The sequence below is a fragment of the Cannabis sativa genome, chromosome 5 (assembly GCF_029168945.1).
Source record: "Cannabis sativa cultivar Pink pepper isolate KNU-18-1 chromosome 5, ASM2916894v1, whole genome shotgun sequence".
Classification (NCBI taxonomy): domain Eukaryota; kingdom Viridiplantae; phylum Streptophyta; class Magnoliopsida; order Rosales; family Cannabaceae; genus Cannabis; species Cannabis sativa.
In genome coordinates, this window is record NC_083605.1 from 22,001,870 (window position 1) to 22,018,180 (window position 16,311).

Sequence of the window (16,311 nt, forward strand, 5' to 3'; positions counted from 1 at the left end):
TATTACGAAGAGTTGACTACTACTACACTTGATTTGTATATCAAGGTGTTGAGATTATTTGAAACACACTTTTTTGTTTTATATTAGTGCAAGTGGGAGTTTGTTCGGTTTATGCCCTAAATAAAACTCATTTCAATATAATCAAATTTACTTATTAATATAGATCAAAAATAACATTTAATGTTGCATGGTTCACATGATTTATTTGATGATTATATGTACATAATGTATGAATTCATCTGAAACTCTTTTCACATACTTGATCCTGTTTATTGTGTCGTCAACACATTGGAAAGTAAACATGACTATGTGAATAAAGTTTCCTAGATTTATCAGACATAGGGTTTTACTGATATGATAATCTACAACAAGAGTTTACTTGCATTTGGAGAAGTGCTATGTTCTTTCCAGAGCATTGGTTAAAGTAAAGCTCAGGTTGGATGCATGGAGTATGCATCGAAAGGGACTGATATTGAACTTTGACTTTGATTTATTAAACTTACCGTAATATCTATTCAAGTCAATATCGCCTAGTTGATCCTAGATCAAATGATCTTAATCCTGATATGATTAGGCTCAATCTTGAAAGGCTATTCGTGTTCTTTGATTTGTTAGTTAAGCCTACTTTTAGGTCAGGGTGATACGTACATTTTGGGAACACGGTAGTGCAATTGAGTGGGAGCGCTAGCATAAACATGGAATCTATAGCTTCTATCTGGCGAATAGTAAGCAAAGGATGATCTCCTTCGAGCTTGACCAAACGAACATAAATGGTGGAGTACTCATTTCACATAAGTTGAAATATCATTTATACGGGGTCAAGTGTTTTAAGGATAAAATATATTGTATGGTGTAACGGTAATCTAATCCCTTTACAGTGTAGATCATTCATATAGAGGATCATTGATCACATTAGGATTATAACAATTGATAACTAATGATGCATCTACATGGTGGAACATATAGAGCATTCTATATACTGAGAGTGCAATTCTAAGTTCTATGCGTGGATTCAACGAAAAATTAATAAGTTAGTGAATTTTAGTGCTAAATTCTTGATCTACTTATTGGAAGCTCGGTTATATATGTTGGTATTATATTTATCCAGGATCTTAGATCTAGTGCAAGTATGTTGATTTAACAACCTAATATTGAACTTCTAAAACGATGAACTAAACACATAAAAGTTAAGAATAACTTACAGTGATTGCAGCAGAATTTATGTCTCCTTCCACTCAGATCTCTAACCCTTGATTCCTGTCTGTAGCAGAGTATAATCAAGATCTGAGCCCGAAAGTTCTTCAGTTGGATGTGATCCTTCACAGTCTTCCAAACTATGATGAGATACTGAATGATGTGAGTGGGCACTTCTCTCTCACTAGGGAATTTCGAAATCTCTCTTTGTTTTCTCTCTTATTTTCGTGTGATACACTTTGCAGAGCAAAGTTTCTCAAGCAACACATATGCATACAAAGAGAAGAGAGGGGCTGCTATATATAGGAAAAGAGAAGACCACAACTTTCCAAATAAACAGTTTCCTCTTTTACTGTGTAATAGAATAACTGCTTTATATAGTGTGATTCACCACTTTCCTATTTAGGCTAGGCTTTGATTAGCAACTAAATGACAAATTAAATTGAAAAATAATAATTGGGAAAAGGCAATGATGTGGCCGGCCATGGTGTGAATGGGCCTCACATTGATTTTGCAGTTTCCTCAATTTTATTTCTATTTCTCCAAAAATGCCATTTTTCTAATTCTAATCATTTAAATGCCAAAACCAATTATTTAATAACTAAAATAGATTATTAAATAATATTGCCATTTAAAATTAATTATTAATTCAGACATGCAAAGTCTCATAATTAATAATTAAACCTAGAAACCCTCTTATTTGCGATTTCATCCCTAAACTGTGAGAATTCACAAATTAGACATAGTCTAACTTTTAGAATTATAATTGATTAATCATAAATCAATTATAGAGTCCTACAAACAGTATAATCTCAACTAGAATGGGGACCATGGATCTATATTCTGAGCTTCCAATAAGTTGAACGGATTTACCAAGTAAATCCCTAACTTATTAATTCCTCGTTGAATCCACTCTTAGAACTTGGAATTGCACTCTCAGACTTATATAGAGCATATCATATGTTTCACGATATCAATATGCTATCTCATTTAACCATTGTTATAATCTTAATGTGATTTAGAGATCCTCTATATAGATGATTTACATCGAGACGGGACTAATTTACCGTTTACACCCCTCAATGTATTTTGCCCATTTGAACACTTAGTTACCTGTAAATGATGTTTTAGTGATCTAATATATAGTCACTGAAACAAGAGCTCATCCATTTACTTCTATTTAACTAAGCTCAAAAGGAATCATCACTTTACTTCTATACACCAGTAGAAGCTATAGATTTCCATATTTATGTTTAGCACTCCCTATTCAGTTATGCTATCATGTTCCCAAAATATATGTATTATCCTGACTCAAAACAGGCTTTAACTAATAAATCAAAGAACAAGAATAACACTCCTGAGATTGAGCCTAAGCATATCAGGATTTAGATTCTCTTAATCTAAGATCAACTTCTGACATTGACTTGGAAAGATACAACGGTAAGTTTACAATATCTTTAACCAAGTTCAATATCGGTCCAGTCCAATGCATACTCCATGCATTCGAAACCAGTATACTTTACCAATGTTCTGGAAAGAACATAACACTTACTCCAAGTGTAAGTATACTTCATCGCTGATTATCACATCAGTGTAAATCCAAAACACTGATGAACAGGGACCAAATCTTTTGAATCATATAATCACAATCACATTCCACTGTATTGACGATACTGTAATTGTGAATAACTATATGTTCTGGATTTAACTGATTTTGTGCATATATCAAATATATGTATTAAACCATAAACATGTAACATACATGTAAACATGCTTCACTTCTAAATTGATAACTAATCAGATTGTAATGAGTTTTATTTAGGGCATAAAACCCAAGAAATTCCCACTTGCACTAACATAAAACAAGTTGTGCATTACAATCAATCTTTTGTCTTGATCCTCTGATCAAGTGTAGTATCTTTGAATCCACCCATATATCTGGAATCAGGTTCATGAGACACATGAAACCTTCCCTAACTTATGCTTTACTCGTCAAGGGATACTGAAATCCTTACTGCCCATTAAGTACATCTGAACAACCAGAAGACATATCTCTCAAATTTTAAAATTTGGAATTGAGATAATGCAGTGTAGAATTTTCTTCAGTAAAATAACTTTCTAGTAATTTTGAATTTACAAAGTTATATCTTCTCTGATGAAGCTTGAATGATTATAGATGAGTTTTAACACTCTTCTATAATGATTCCTCCACCCCCAGAGTAACCACCATCTCACAGTGAGTCAGTGTGCATATAAGGACCACTAATGCATAGTTCCTTAATAACATATACATCACTTTTGTAAATCTTTCTTGATTGTCTCCTAATGTTCCCCATTTGATTACATCTCAGATGGCTCCCACTCAATAGCAGATGTCTGGTTAGAAACTTTTAACCTTTTACTATTGTTTCTGGGAACATCTCGTTGTGACTTATTATCTTAAGCCGAAACCGTAAGTTTCTTTAAGATTAGTTCAACAACATAGCAGTCTAGTATTTGAAGTGAAAAATACTTGCTAGAGATTTAAGCAACCAAATCAAGATACCACAAAATGTTATGAGAAATAGACATCTTGAATCAGTCTTTCGAATAGACTATGCAAGAATTCTTCTATCTTACTCTCATAATTCTGATAAGTTATTTCTATCCATGTGAATGGTTAGACTTGTTTTTATCAGAGGTGTTCTTAAGTTCCTATCACAATTATCAACTAAACGAAGATGGGTAAAGAATTTTAATATTCTCCCACTCAACCAAGGTAATGTGAAACATTATCAAAGAACTTTAATGGTATCAATAACTATTACAACAGTAAATCTAAACTGGAACATATAATCAAGATCAAGGATTTATTCTGATAATAGCTAATTTATTATATTATTTCCATGTTTAAAATTATGTGTCACAAAGGGTACTGTAGAATAAAGTCCACCCCTAAGTTTATAGAGATTATGGTCCACCCCTAAAGGTTGTAAATCTCTAAGTGTGATAGAGAGTCTGTGGAGTTGAATATAATCCAGAGTTCATTAGATATAAAAAATCGTTTGAACTGCATATTATTCTTAACTTTTCTCCACCCCTATCAGATCAAAAGATCTTTTTATTAAACAAATTCTCAAATAATTGTTTTTGAAACCAACAATTATTCATAAACATAGAAATAACTTCAAGTGTTTATGTAGTAATAACTCTGTAAAGAGTTTAAATACTTTTGAATTTGCATCAATAATAAAAACACATACACATTCAAACATAATAAATATAATAATCGGTAATAGATAAAATAAAGAACTGAAGCTCAACTCATAAATTGCAATATAATGAAAAAAAATATTTTATTATAAACCCAAAATTGTTTGCAATATTTATGAGAACCAAACAGGGAATTAAGATCCCAAACTTGAAATCCAAATTGTTTGAAAAACTAAACAATTAATTCAAATGAAAGAGCTTCTTCTTTATTATAGACAATCTCCATCCACCATCCAGCTTTCTAATCCAACTCGTTAAGACAGCACCCGAGTTTAAGAAGCTTTAGCTATAAGAAGAATAATAAACAAGGTTAGTAGTCCAGAATTATTAATCCAAAAGGATAATAATTCACTAAAAACACATCAGTTTATAAAGAAAATACCTTGTTTCTTTGCGAGATACTTAGGACATTGGGATTTCCAATGGCCTTTCTCATTGCAGTAGAAACATTTTCCTTTTTGTGTATTGCCAGAAGCTCCAGCATTTTTGTTTCTAGCTGCATTCGCAGCTTGAGCTCGCTTCTTGGCATTTTTCCACTTCTTCTTATGATGGGATTTGGAAGTAGAAGCAACAAGTGCCTCAGGATTACTTGTCTTATTACCATTTCCAGAATTCTGAGGTTTATTCCCTCTTTTCTTGGGACCTCCAATCAAATTTTCATATGTCTGAAGGTCATTGACTAAAGTATGAAAGTCTTGTTCCTTCTTATTCATGACATAATTTGATGTGTAGGGCAGAAAATCTGGAGTCAGGCTATTCAAGATGAGACTCGCTTGAGTAGTCTGATCCATTTCAGCACCATGATTCTGGGCTTCCTAGAAATAACTAGCCATCTGGAGAAGGTGATCACGCACATTCTGATGGGGTTCCATCCGTGCATTGATGAATTTCTTAGTCGCGTCGAAACGAGACTGAATAGATGCCATACCGAATAGCTCAGTTAACTGCGTCATGATTTCTGCAGCCGTGACAGTGTTTGCAAACCTTGTTTTCAAGGTGTCAACCATGCTGGAAAGCATGAAGTAACGAGCTTTATTGTTAGCATTATGCCAACGCTTGATAACTCTATGTTATAGAGTTAATTTTTATGCTTTTAAACTAGAATATTGTGAGGAGAGTAATGAAAATGTGTCTATTTTGCTTAACTTTAATTAGTTTTAGTGTTATTTTCTATTTAGTAGTCTAACCTTTAAGTTTTGTAAATATTGATATTGTTGGGTGTGTTTTTTCAATTAACTGTGCTTATTTTGTTGAAAAAGGAGGAACTAAATTGACAGGTAAAAGAGAGAGAAGCAAGGAAGGAAAAAAGAATACAAGCTGGAACTGGGTTGATTGCTGAAGCGGTGCTAAAGCAATGCTGAAGTGAATTCAGCATCCTGGCAGTGACGTGGAATCACGAATTTCACTTATCCACCTCATCAATTTCGGTCCAATCACTCAAATTGCATCAGCTAGCTGACATGGAAGAAAGGAGTCTCACCCTAGTGGGCCAAAGTGGAAAAGTTGGGCTTCTATTTTGGGTGGGGAGGTTGGTACCCTAAAAACCCAACATGAAAAAGAAAAGAAAAGAATTAAGTACGGGGGTCATCTTCATCATCTTGACTGGACAGTACTTGAGCAGCTGCATATTTTTCTAGAGGAGCTTTTATTGCAGCAGCAAGTACACGAAGAAGAAAGAAGAGGGGACCAAGCCTAGTGTTTGAATTTTCTTTTACCCTTTCTTGATAGTCTTCTTTATTTTTCTCTTGGTTGTTGTTGTTTGTACTTAGTATTCAAAACTTTTGTAAATTGTAAGTTTGGGCAGCAGCCATGGATGTAGTGTTTTTAACTTGGATTTTAACTTTTTATTTGAATATGAGCTAAGCTTTTGAGGCTTGAATGACTATGAACTTCTAAGTTGGGTTTGATTAAATTTTAAGCTTACTTTAGTATTTGTTTGCCTTTGTTCATTCAAGTGAGTTTCATTTTAATTGATTGTTGTTTCTTGGCCATGAATAACAATTTGCTAAGCTAGATCTTGTACCGGAAGGGCTAGATCTAGTAGTTCAACTTGAATGAAGCAAGTGAAAACCTAGACTTAGGCTTTTCTTTGTAAGTGGGATAGGAATATTTCATTTGCCTTGCATAACTCACCAAATTAATGCTTGAATAGTGTTCTGCTTGCTGGTTTGATATAGGAATATATTAAGCTAAATGGTAGAATTGAAGTTGTGAGTGTTGGAAAATTCTCACAAGCCTAGAGGAATTTGTTGTTATCTCTGTGCAGAATGCTGAAGTAATGCTGAACCAATGCTGTACTGACTGTAAAAAACCTGACTAGAAGGAATTAGTTATTCAAGCCATTTTTGCCATATTATATTTGCTATCTTGCAACCAATTTGTTTTCTAGTAGCAGCAGTTTAATTCTAGCAAGTTTAATTCATGTCATTTTTAATTTTGAATCATTACTCAACCATTTGCATATTATTTCTTTTTATTTTAAGTTGTAATTAGTTGATTTTATATCAAACTTTGTTTGCAATCCCTGTGGAGACGATCTTACTTATCACTTTATTACTTGTGTGACTGCGTATACTTGCGTATATAATTTTCACAACAAGTTTTTGGCGCCGTTGCCGGGGATTGAAACTAAAAATTGTGTATTATCAACTATTTTGCAATTTATTTTCTGGTTTAAAGTTTTAATCCTATTTTGGTGCGCTGAATTTTTATTTTTCAGGTGTAAACTAGTGTATGAACGAGCAAGAAGAAGACCTTGAACTTGCTCCTATTGACCCCGAAATTGAACGCACTTTCAGACAAAGGAGGAAGGAACAAAAGGCTAAAAAACGCTGCAATATGGCCGATGGGTTTGAAATTGGAGGTGCTCATAATGAAGCCAATCCTATTGCTTTGGCCGATGATAGAGCCCGAGCAATAAGAGAGTATGCAGCCCCTATGTTCAATGAGCTAAATCCGGGTATTGTGAGACCCGAAATCCAAGCACCTCACTTTGAGCTCAAGCCTGTCATGTTTCAAATGCTCCAAACGGTTGGTCAATTTGGTGGGTCTCCAACGGAAGATCCTCACCTCCATATTCGCTCATTTTTGGAGGTGAGTGACTCTTTCAAGCTACAAGGAGTAAGTGAAGAGGCTTTAAGATTGAAGTTGTTCCCATTTTCCTTGAGGGATCGGGCTAGAGCATGGCTTAATACTCTTCCTCCCGATTCGGTGACTAATTGGAATGACTTGGCTGAAAAATTCTTGAGAAAGTACTTCCCCCCAACAAGAAATGCAAAGTTTCGAAGCGAGATCATGTCCTTTCAACAATTGGAAGATGAGACTACTAGTGATGCATGGGAAAGGTTCAAGGAGTTGTTGAGGAAGTGCCCACACCATGGTATTCCCCATTGTATCCAACTTGAGACTTTTTATAATGGTCTCAATGCGGCTTCTAGGATGGTGTTGGACGCTTCGGCTAATGGAGCCATTCTTTCCAAGTCTTACAATGAAGCTTTTGAGATTTTGGAAAGGATAGCTAGCAACAACTATCAATGGTCTACTAATAGAGCTCCTACAAGCCGAAAAGTAGCGGGTGTTCTTGAAGTAGATGCTTTGACCGCTCTAACCGCTCAAATGGCCTCAATGACCAATATTTTGAAGAACATGAACATGGGAGGAAGTGTACAACCAGCCGCTGCCATTCAAAGGGCAGAAATCTCTTGTGTGTATTGTGGTGATGGGCATACTTTTGAAAATTGCCCCTCAAATCCAGCTTCGGTGTGTTATGTGGGTAATCAAAACTTCAACCGCAACAACAATCCATACTCAAATTCCTACAATCCGGCATGGAAGCATCATCCAAACTTTTCATGGGGAGGTCAAGGGGCAAGTTCAAGTGGAGCACAAGGACAAGGAAAGCAATCATTCCCACCGGGTTTTTCTCAACAACCAAGACCTCAACAACCTCACCAACCTCAAGGCTCTCAAACTAGTTCTTTGGAGAGCTTAATGAGAGATTATATGGCCAAGAATGACGCTGTAATTCAAAGCCAAGCAGCATCTCTTCGGAATCTTGAAGTTCAATTGGGGCAATTGGCCAATGATTTGAAGAATAGACCACAAGGCACCTTGCCTAGTGACACCGAAAATCCAAGAAGAGATGGGAAGGAACATTGCAAAGCGGTAACCTTGAGAAGTGGAAAAATAATTGAGTCAAATGTGGCTGCAAAAGGCAGTAAAGAGCCCTCTTCAATCCAAAAAGAGGGGGAAATGAAGAAAAAACCAGCAACTTCAGCTGCTGAAATTCCCCCAGTAGTTACAGCATCCAGTCAGCATTCTGCTGCAGCAAAGCCTTTGCAAAAGCCACCTCTACCATTTCCTCAACGATTCAAGAAGCAGCAAGACGATGGGCAATTCCGGAGATTTCTTGATGTTCTAAAGCAGCTCCACATCAATATACCTTTAGTGGAAGCTTTAGAGCAAATGCCAACCTATGTGAAGTTTTTGAAGGATATCTTGACAAAGAAAAGGAGGCTTGGGGAGTTTGAAACTGTCGCCTTGACGGAGGGCTGTAGTGCCATGTTGAAAAGTAAAATCCCACCCAAATTGAAAGATCCGGGTAGCTTTACAATTCCAATTTCTATTGGGGGTAGAGATGTTGGAAGAGCTCTTTGTGACTTGGGAGCTAGTATTAATCTCATGCCGATGTCTACTTTTAGGAAGTTGGGAATTGGAGAAGCGAGGCCAACCACCATCACTTTGCAATTAGCGGATCGTTCCATGGCTCATCCGGAAGGGAAAATTGAAGATGTGTTGGTGCAAGTGGATAAATTCATTTTTCCGGCTGATTTTATCATTCTAGACTATGAGGCCGATAGAGAAGTTCCGATTATTTTGGGACGGCCATTTCTTGCTACCGGAAGAACCTTGATTGATGTACAAAATGGGGAACTCACTATGAGAGTGAATGATCAAAAGGTTACTTTTAATGTGTTCAATGCTATGAGATTCCCGGATGAGATTGAAGAATGTTCACGTTTGAGTGTGATTGATTCTATTGTGGCTGAAAGTTTTCACAAGGAAGTGTGGAAGGATGAGAAGGTGATAAGTTCTCTTGAAGATCTTGAAGCTTTGAGTGAAGATGAAGAAACCCAAGTTGCTTGGGTTGAGCCGATGCAACCTTTCCCTAAATTCAAGAGATCTTTTGAGTCTTTAGAGTTGAAAGAAAGCAATTTCAAGCCTCCAAAGCCTTCCATCCAAGAACCACCAAAGTTAGAGCTGAAACCTTTGCCAAGCCACCTCAAATATGCTTATTTGGGGGAGAATGAAACGCTGCCAATAATTATTTCAGCGTGTTTGGAAGCTGAAGCTGAAGGTTTGTTGCTAGAAGTGCTGAAGAAACATAAAAGAGCGATTGGGTGGACTATGGCAGACATAAAAGGGATTAGTCCAGCGATTTGCACGCACAAAATAATCCTAGAAGCTGGCTGTAGTAACTCCATTGAGCATCAACGAAGGTTGAATCCTGTTATGAAGGAAGTAGTGCGAAAAGAAGTGATAAAGTGGCTGGATTATGGTATTGTATACCCGATTTCAGATAGTTCATGGGTTAGTCCTGTCCAATGTGTGCCAAAGAAAGGAGGAATCACGGTGGTGGCTAATGCGAACAATGAGTTGATTCCTACTCGAACTGTGACAGGTTGGAGGGTATGTATGGACTATCGGAAGCTCAACAATGCTACTCGGAAGGATCATTTCCCGCTGCCATTTATTGACCAAATGTTGGATCGTTTGGCGGGAAAAGAGTTTTACTGCTTTCTTGATGGTTATTCGGGTTACAATCAGATTTCTATAGCACCAGAAGATCAAGAGAAAACCACCTTCACTTGTCCATATGGCACCTTTGCCTTTAGGAGGATGCCATTTGGCTTGTGCAATGCTCCCGCGACTTTCCAAAGGTGTATGATGGCTATTTTCTCGGATATGGCTGAAAGTATTTTGGAGATATTCATGGATGATTTCTCTATCTACGGGGAATCATTTGGGATTTGTTTGGAGAATTTGGAGAGAGTGTTAGCCAGATGTGAAGAAACCAACTTGGTGCTTAACTGGGAGAAATGCCACTTCATGGTTCAAGAGGGTATTGTGTTGGGTCACAAAGTGTCTAGAAAGGGGATAGAAGTTGACAAGGCAAAGCTAGAAGTGATTGAAAAGTTACCAGCCCCTACCACGGTGAAAGGCATAAGAAGCTTCCTTGGACACGCAGGTTTCTATAGGCGCTTCATTAAAGACTTTTCTAAGGTGTCCAAACCCTTGTGTAGCTTGCTTGAACAAAATAGGCCATTTGAGTTTACCGCTGAATGTAATGAAGCATTTTCAAAGTTGAAGACAGCTCTTGTTACGGCCCCCGTGATTGTAGCACCCGATTGGTTATTGCCCTTTGAACTCATGTGTGACGCAAGTGATTTTGCCATTGGGGCTGTTCTTGGACAGCGGAAGAATAAGACCTTTCACTCCATTTATTACGCAAGCAAAACTCTTGTTGATGCCCAGATTCACTACACCACTACTGAAAAAGAGTTGCTAGCGGTGGTTTTTGCCTTTGAGAAATTCAGATCTTATCTTGTGGGAACCAAAGTTGTTGTGGTATATCGACCATTCCTAAGAATCAAGTATTTGATAGCCAAGAAAGATTCTAAACCGAGGCTCATTCGTTGGGTTTTGTTGCTACAAGAGTTTGATTTGGAAATTCGAGACAGAAAAGGGACAGAAAACAAAGTGGCGGATCATCTCTCTAGGTTGGAAACTAACAACCACAGCAGCCACTTAGAAGGAGGAATACAAATTCAAGACTCATTCCCAGATGAGCAACTGCTAGTGGTAGAGCAAACACGGGTACCATGGTATGCAGACATTGTCAATTACTTAGTTGGAGGTGCCTATCCACCTGATTTTACCAAGCAGCAGATCAGAAAGTTCCTTCATGATAGCAAGTTTTATTTTTGGGATGAGCCATACTTGTACAAGCAATGCCCAGATCGTATAATGCGGAGATGTGTGCCAATGAGTGAAGTTAGAAGCATCTTGGAGCATTGTCATTCAGCTCCTTATGGTGGCCATTTTGGTGGACAACGCACGGCTGCCAAAGTCTTTCAATCAGGATATTATTGGCCCTCTATTTTTAAAGATGCTCATGCTTTCGTTCAACAATGTGATCGCTGCCAGCGAGTGGGAAATATCTCCGCTAGGAATGAGATGCCTCTTAATTGTATTTTGGAGGTGGAATTGTTTGATGTGTGGGGTATTGACTTTATGGGGCCTTTCCCACAATCCTTTGGGAATCTCTACATCCTAGTGGCGGTGGATTACGTATCAAAGTGGGTAGAGGCAATTGCTAGTCCGAAGAATGATGCTCGAGTGGTCATGAAATTCCTTCATAAACATGTCTTCACAAGGTTTGGGACCCCTAGAGCTTTGATAAGTGATGAGGGAACACACTTTGTGAACAAAGTGTTGGCTGCACTCTTGGCAAAATATAGTGTAAAACACAAAATTGCCACTGCCTATCACCCACAAACTAATGGGCAAGCTGAAGTATCTAATCGGGAAATCAAAGGCATATTGGAGAAGGTGGTAAATCCCAACAGAAAAGATTGGTCCCAACGCCTAGATGATGCACTTTGGGCGTACCGGACAACATACAAAACACCTTTGGGCATGTCCCCATATCGATTGGTGTATGGGAAGGCGTGTCACTTGCCTAAGAGAGCTTGAACACAAAGCTTTTTGGGCTATAAAGAAGCTGAACTTTGATCTCCAAGCTGCTGGAGAAGCCCGCTTGTTGCAATTAAATGAGCTGGAAGAGATGAGGTTTTTCTCTTATGAAAATGCCAAGTTGTACAAGGAGAAAACTAAGAGATGGCATGATAAGAGAATTCAACACCGAGTATTTGAAGAAGGGCAGCAAGTGTTGTTATTCAATTCAAGGCTGAAGTTGTTTCCAGGAAAGTTAAAGTCTCGTTGGTCGGGACCATTCACCATTGTCAAGGTGTATCCTTTTGGAGCTGTGGATATCAAGAATGAACAGTCCGGAAGAGTATTTCAAGTGAATGGGCAGCGACTTAAACACTACATCGGAGGGGAGGTTGATCGAGCAAAGACCTCCATCACATTGGAAGAGGCTTGAGGAAGAAGGCCTCGGGTTGTCAAGGCTTTAGTTACTCACACTTGGGCAACCCGAGTGCGGAGGAACAAGATTATATGTAGTTATATATACACTATGTAATAAGTTTGGGGTGTGCCACCCCTTAAAAAGAAAAAAAAAAAGAAAAAAAAAAAGGGAAAGCAAAAAAAAAAGAAAAAAAAAGAAAAAAAAAACAAAAAAAGAAAGAAAAGAAAAAAAAAATATATATATATAGCTATACATAGATACTTACCTATATAATTATATATATAATTCTAATTCTCTGGTGTGGTGGTTTTGATTTCAGGTGAAAGCAAAATGGAATGAAAAAAAAAAGAGTTGCTGCAATCTGGTGTGAGCAAAAATTGCTTAATGAAGCAGTAGGTCCCAGTACAGCATTGGATTAGCATCGCTACAGCTTTCTGTAGCAGGGAAGGTTGCAAAATGAAATTGCTGAAGAAATGCTGTAGTGATGCTGTACTGGGAGGTCTGGGATTCAAAAATGTTGGAAGTGAACATACATGCTCACTGAATGAGGGGTTTTCTTCTTAAAAAAAAAAAAAAAAAAGAGAATTATCATAGGTTTCGTTATGATACATTTCTATATTAAAAAAAAAAAAAAAAAAAACAAGAAGAAGAAAGCCCCAAATCAGCCCATCATTTTCAGCAAGCAGAACCCTAGCCGTCCACCATTGCTTCACCCCAGTTACTCTCCAAGCTCGAACCCAGCCGCACCATTCACCCCTGCACAGACCACTCCCATCCGCACACTACTCAACCTCAGTCACAACCCACCATTCGGATCACCAAAGATCGCACCAGTTCACCTTCGCACCACCAAGCTCGCACCCTCCGCCCAACCACATCGACTCACAGCCCGAACCACCACTCTACAGCCTTCACCATTCCGTGAGTCACCATCACTCGTCCATCCATCCACAGGTTCGAACTCGCCTTCACCACCGAGCCCTAATTTCGCACACCTTCGAGCTGCTGAAATTCACTCCTCCACAACCCGAACCACTGCCTTCACCCATCACCATCTCCGACGACAGCAACCACGCACCACCATACTCGACAGTTCCAGCACACAGGTGAAGTGAAGAGAGGGTCAGGGCACGAAAAATTTGGCCAAGCCGAGCCAATTCCTGGTTTGTATCTTGAACCGTTCCTTGAATGAAATGGATACTTGGAGATAATTTTGACTTATGCTGTTTGGAAATTGTTGAGGTGGAGAAATATTGAATTTGTTCTGTTTATCTGTGAATATACTGGTGTGTGGGTTGATATTGTTGAAACAGCATTATTGTGGCTGACTTTTGCTGAAACAGAGGACAACATGCCGAAAATTAAGAGATGTGCTCATAAGCCTCCTGAGAGAGATGCTCGGGAAGCTAAGAAATTTGTTTCACCAGCTGCTGAAAAGAAATACCTTGATTCAGTTAGCCACAAAGAATTCTATGTCGAGAGAGGTATGATAATAGGGGATGATGACTTTGGCAGTATGCCGCCATGGCTGATTGAGAACATCAAGAAAAGGAATTGGCTGCAATTGTGCGAAGACCCGGCATCTGCAGTTTGCGAAGTAGTAAAGGAATTCTATGCAAATTTTTTGGCGCATGAACTGCCAGCTGAGATTATAGTGCGAGAAACTAAAGTGAAATTTTCTGACAAAGACATCAACCATTACTACTTGCTTAAAAATGTGACGTGTGAGTTCTCCAAAGATGTCGGTAAGCTCACTGATGAGCTGATGCACAAGATTGTGCCTGAATTGGCCACTCCAGAGGCAGTGTGGGAAATCGATGGGCGTGGTGTATTCCGTTTTAAACGGACGGATCTGAAGCATGATATCAAGTGTCTTTATAATTTCGTGCAAACTACTTTGCTGCCTACGTCACATGACTCCACCGTGAGTCGGGAACGGATGTGGATGCTCTATTGCATCGTGAAAGGCAAAAAGATTAATATTGGCAAGGTGATAGCGAAGGAGATTTTTGACTGTGCACACCGAGTAAAAGGGAAATTGTTTTTCCCGTGCCTCATTACTGAAATGTGCCGATGTGCCAATGTACCAATGTTGAATGATGAAGATCCAGTTCCACGAAAGGGGGTAATTGGTTTCGGGCCTGATCGTGCCCCAAGACGCCCCACTCCATCCACTGCCACAGCTTCCACTTCAAGAGATCCAGTGGAAGAGCGGCTGTCCAAGCATGAGGCCTTACAACAACAAATGTGTGAGCGGCTGCAGACTCACTGGAACTATGAAAGGGAACGAGACGCATGGATGATGCAACATCTTCGTCGCAGCCAGTCCAAAACAGCCGCTGCCTTTCCTGCTTTCCCGGAAGAAATCCTTGCACCTTGGGGCTCCGTCGACAACGAAGAGAGGGACTCTGGTGGTGGCGATTCGGATTGTTGAGGGAGTATTTCTTTTCTCCTGAGTTAATTACCTTAGTTTAACTGTGATGTGTTAGTTAAGTGTGCTACTGTTTGTGTTTGTTATGTGTTTACTGTGGTTGTTCAATTTAGTAGTGTGTGTAGTAAGCTTTGAATGTGTTGATCATTTCTTTTGTCATGTGTGTTATAATTTGTGTTAGCTTGCAAATGAGAAACATATTGCTTGTATTTTCAGCTTGGTTTAGGGTAGCGCTCGATGATGAAACATATCCATTTTCCTCCATTTGTGGAGTGCCTTGGTTTGTGTGTTGAAAATGCTAATTTTAAGTGTTATTTTTGTCTAAATGCTAGCTTATGAGGAATCCTTTCAAATATTGTGTGCTTGTGTTATCCCACCATACCTTGAGTTTTTAGAATAGCCAACACTTTGAGAGAGTTTAAGCATCTAGAATTAGCTAGTGTGATCCTTGAGGCGAAATCCTAGCGAGCTTTACAAATTAGAAATGATTTAGGCCATCTTTGGACGTTTGAGCCTTTCTAGCCTTTCCTATGAATTCAATTTTCCCTAGTCACCCAAGTTTGAGCCATGTAGCCTCTTATTGTTGTGCAACCCAATCCTACATCTAACACCAATCTCAATTTGCATTTCCACATATGTCCTAACTTAATTACTCACTTGTCAAGAGCCAAGTTTCACATTAAGTTTGGGGTGAGTGCGGTGAGTGTAACTTGTGGCGAGCTAATTCAAGGTCATACTTTTAGCCACATTGGGGACAATGTTGGGTTGTAAGTTTGGGGTGGGGGAATTAGCTCACAAAGTATATGAGTATGAATTTTCAATTAACCTTCTCTTGCTATTTATTATATAAGTATAATATAGTAATAAATGTTTTTCTAATATATGAAAAAAAAAAAAAATCAGCAATGAAAAAAAAAAAAAAGAAGAAGAGAGTAAACATAGCAAGAGAAGTCAATTTTAATATCAAGTACTCGTGAGTATTGAATTAGGGAAGAGGGTCAAGAGAAAAATTTTTAAGGAAGAGGCTCGGTTTTTGACAAGTGAAGTGGTTAGGTGTTAAGCTAGTTTAAATACATCCTATACCATACCCTAACCCAAGCCTAACATTCAAGCCTAGTCAAGTCCTTTTGATCTGAGTTGTAAAGCTAAGCTACATTAGTGGAGAGGATTACACTAGTTCAACTTATGGAAGCAAACTTTTTAAACTTGAGGATCAAAGGTGGTTGTTATAGAAATTCAAGTTGTTGGTGGGAAGTATTTGCACACTTATTTGATCAAATTA

General features: G+C 38.3%; 1 protein-coding gene and 1 non-coding gene across 2 annotated transcripts; one reads left to right on the plus strand and one right to left on the minus strand.

Annotated features, from left to right (window-relative positions):
• Window positions 1-7,722: 7,722 nt before the first annotated feature.
• Window positions 7,723-7,829, minus strand: LOC115721530 (small nucleolar RNA R71). The gene has a single exon (XR_004012546.2). It is a non-coding gene; the product is annotated as a small nucleolar RNA R71 (small nucleolar RNA).
• Window positions 7,830-12,292: 4,463 nt separating this feature from the next.
• Window positions 12,293-12,613, plus strand: LOC133038214 (uncharacterized). The gene has a single exon (XM_061116302.1). The coding sequence runs from the start codon at window positions 12,293-12,295 to the stop codon at window positions 12,611-12,613; it is 321 nt and encodes a 106-aa protein (XP_060972285.1).
• The last annotated feature ends 3,698 nt before the right edge of the window (window positions 12,614-16,311 follow it).

Bases quoted from the DNA above. Each gene is read 5' to 3' on its own strand.
- LOC133038214 (XM_061116302.1), top strand. From the start codon at position 12,293: ATGAGGTTTTTCTCTTATGAAAATGCCAAGTTGTACAAGGAGAAAACT.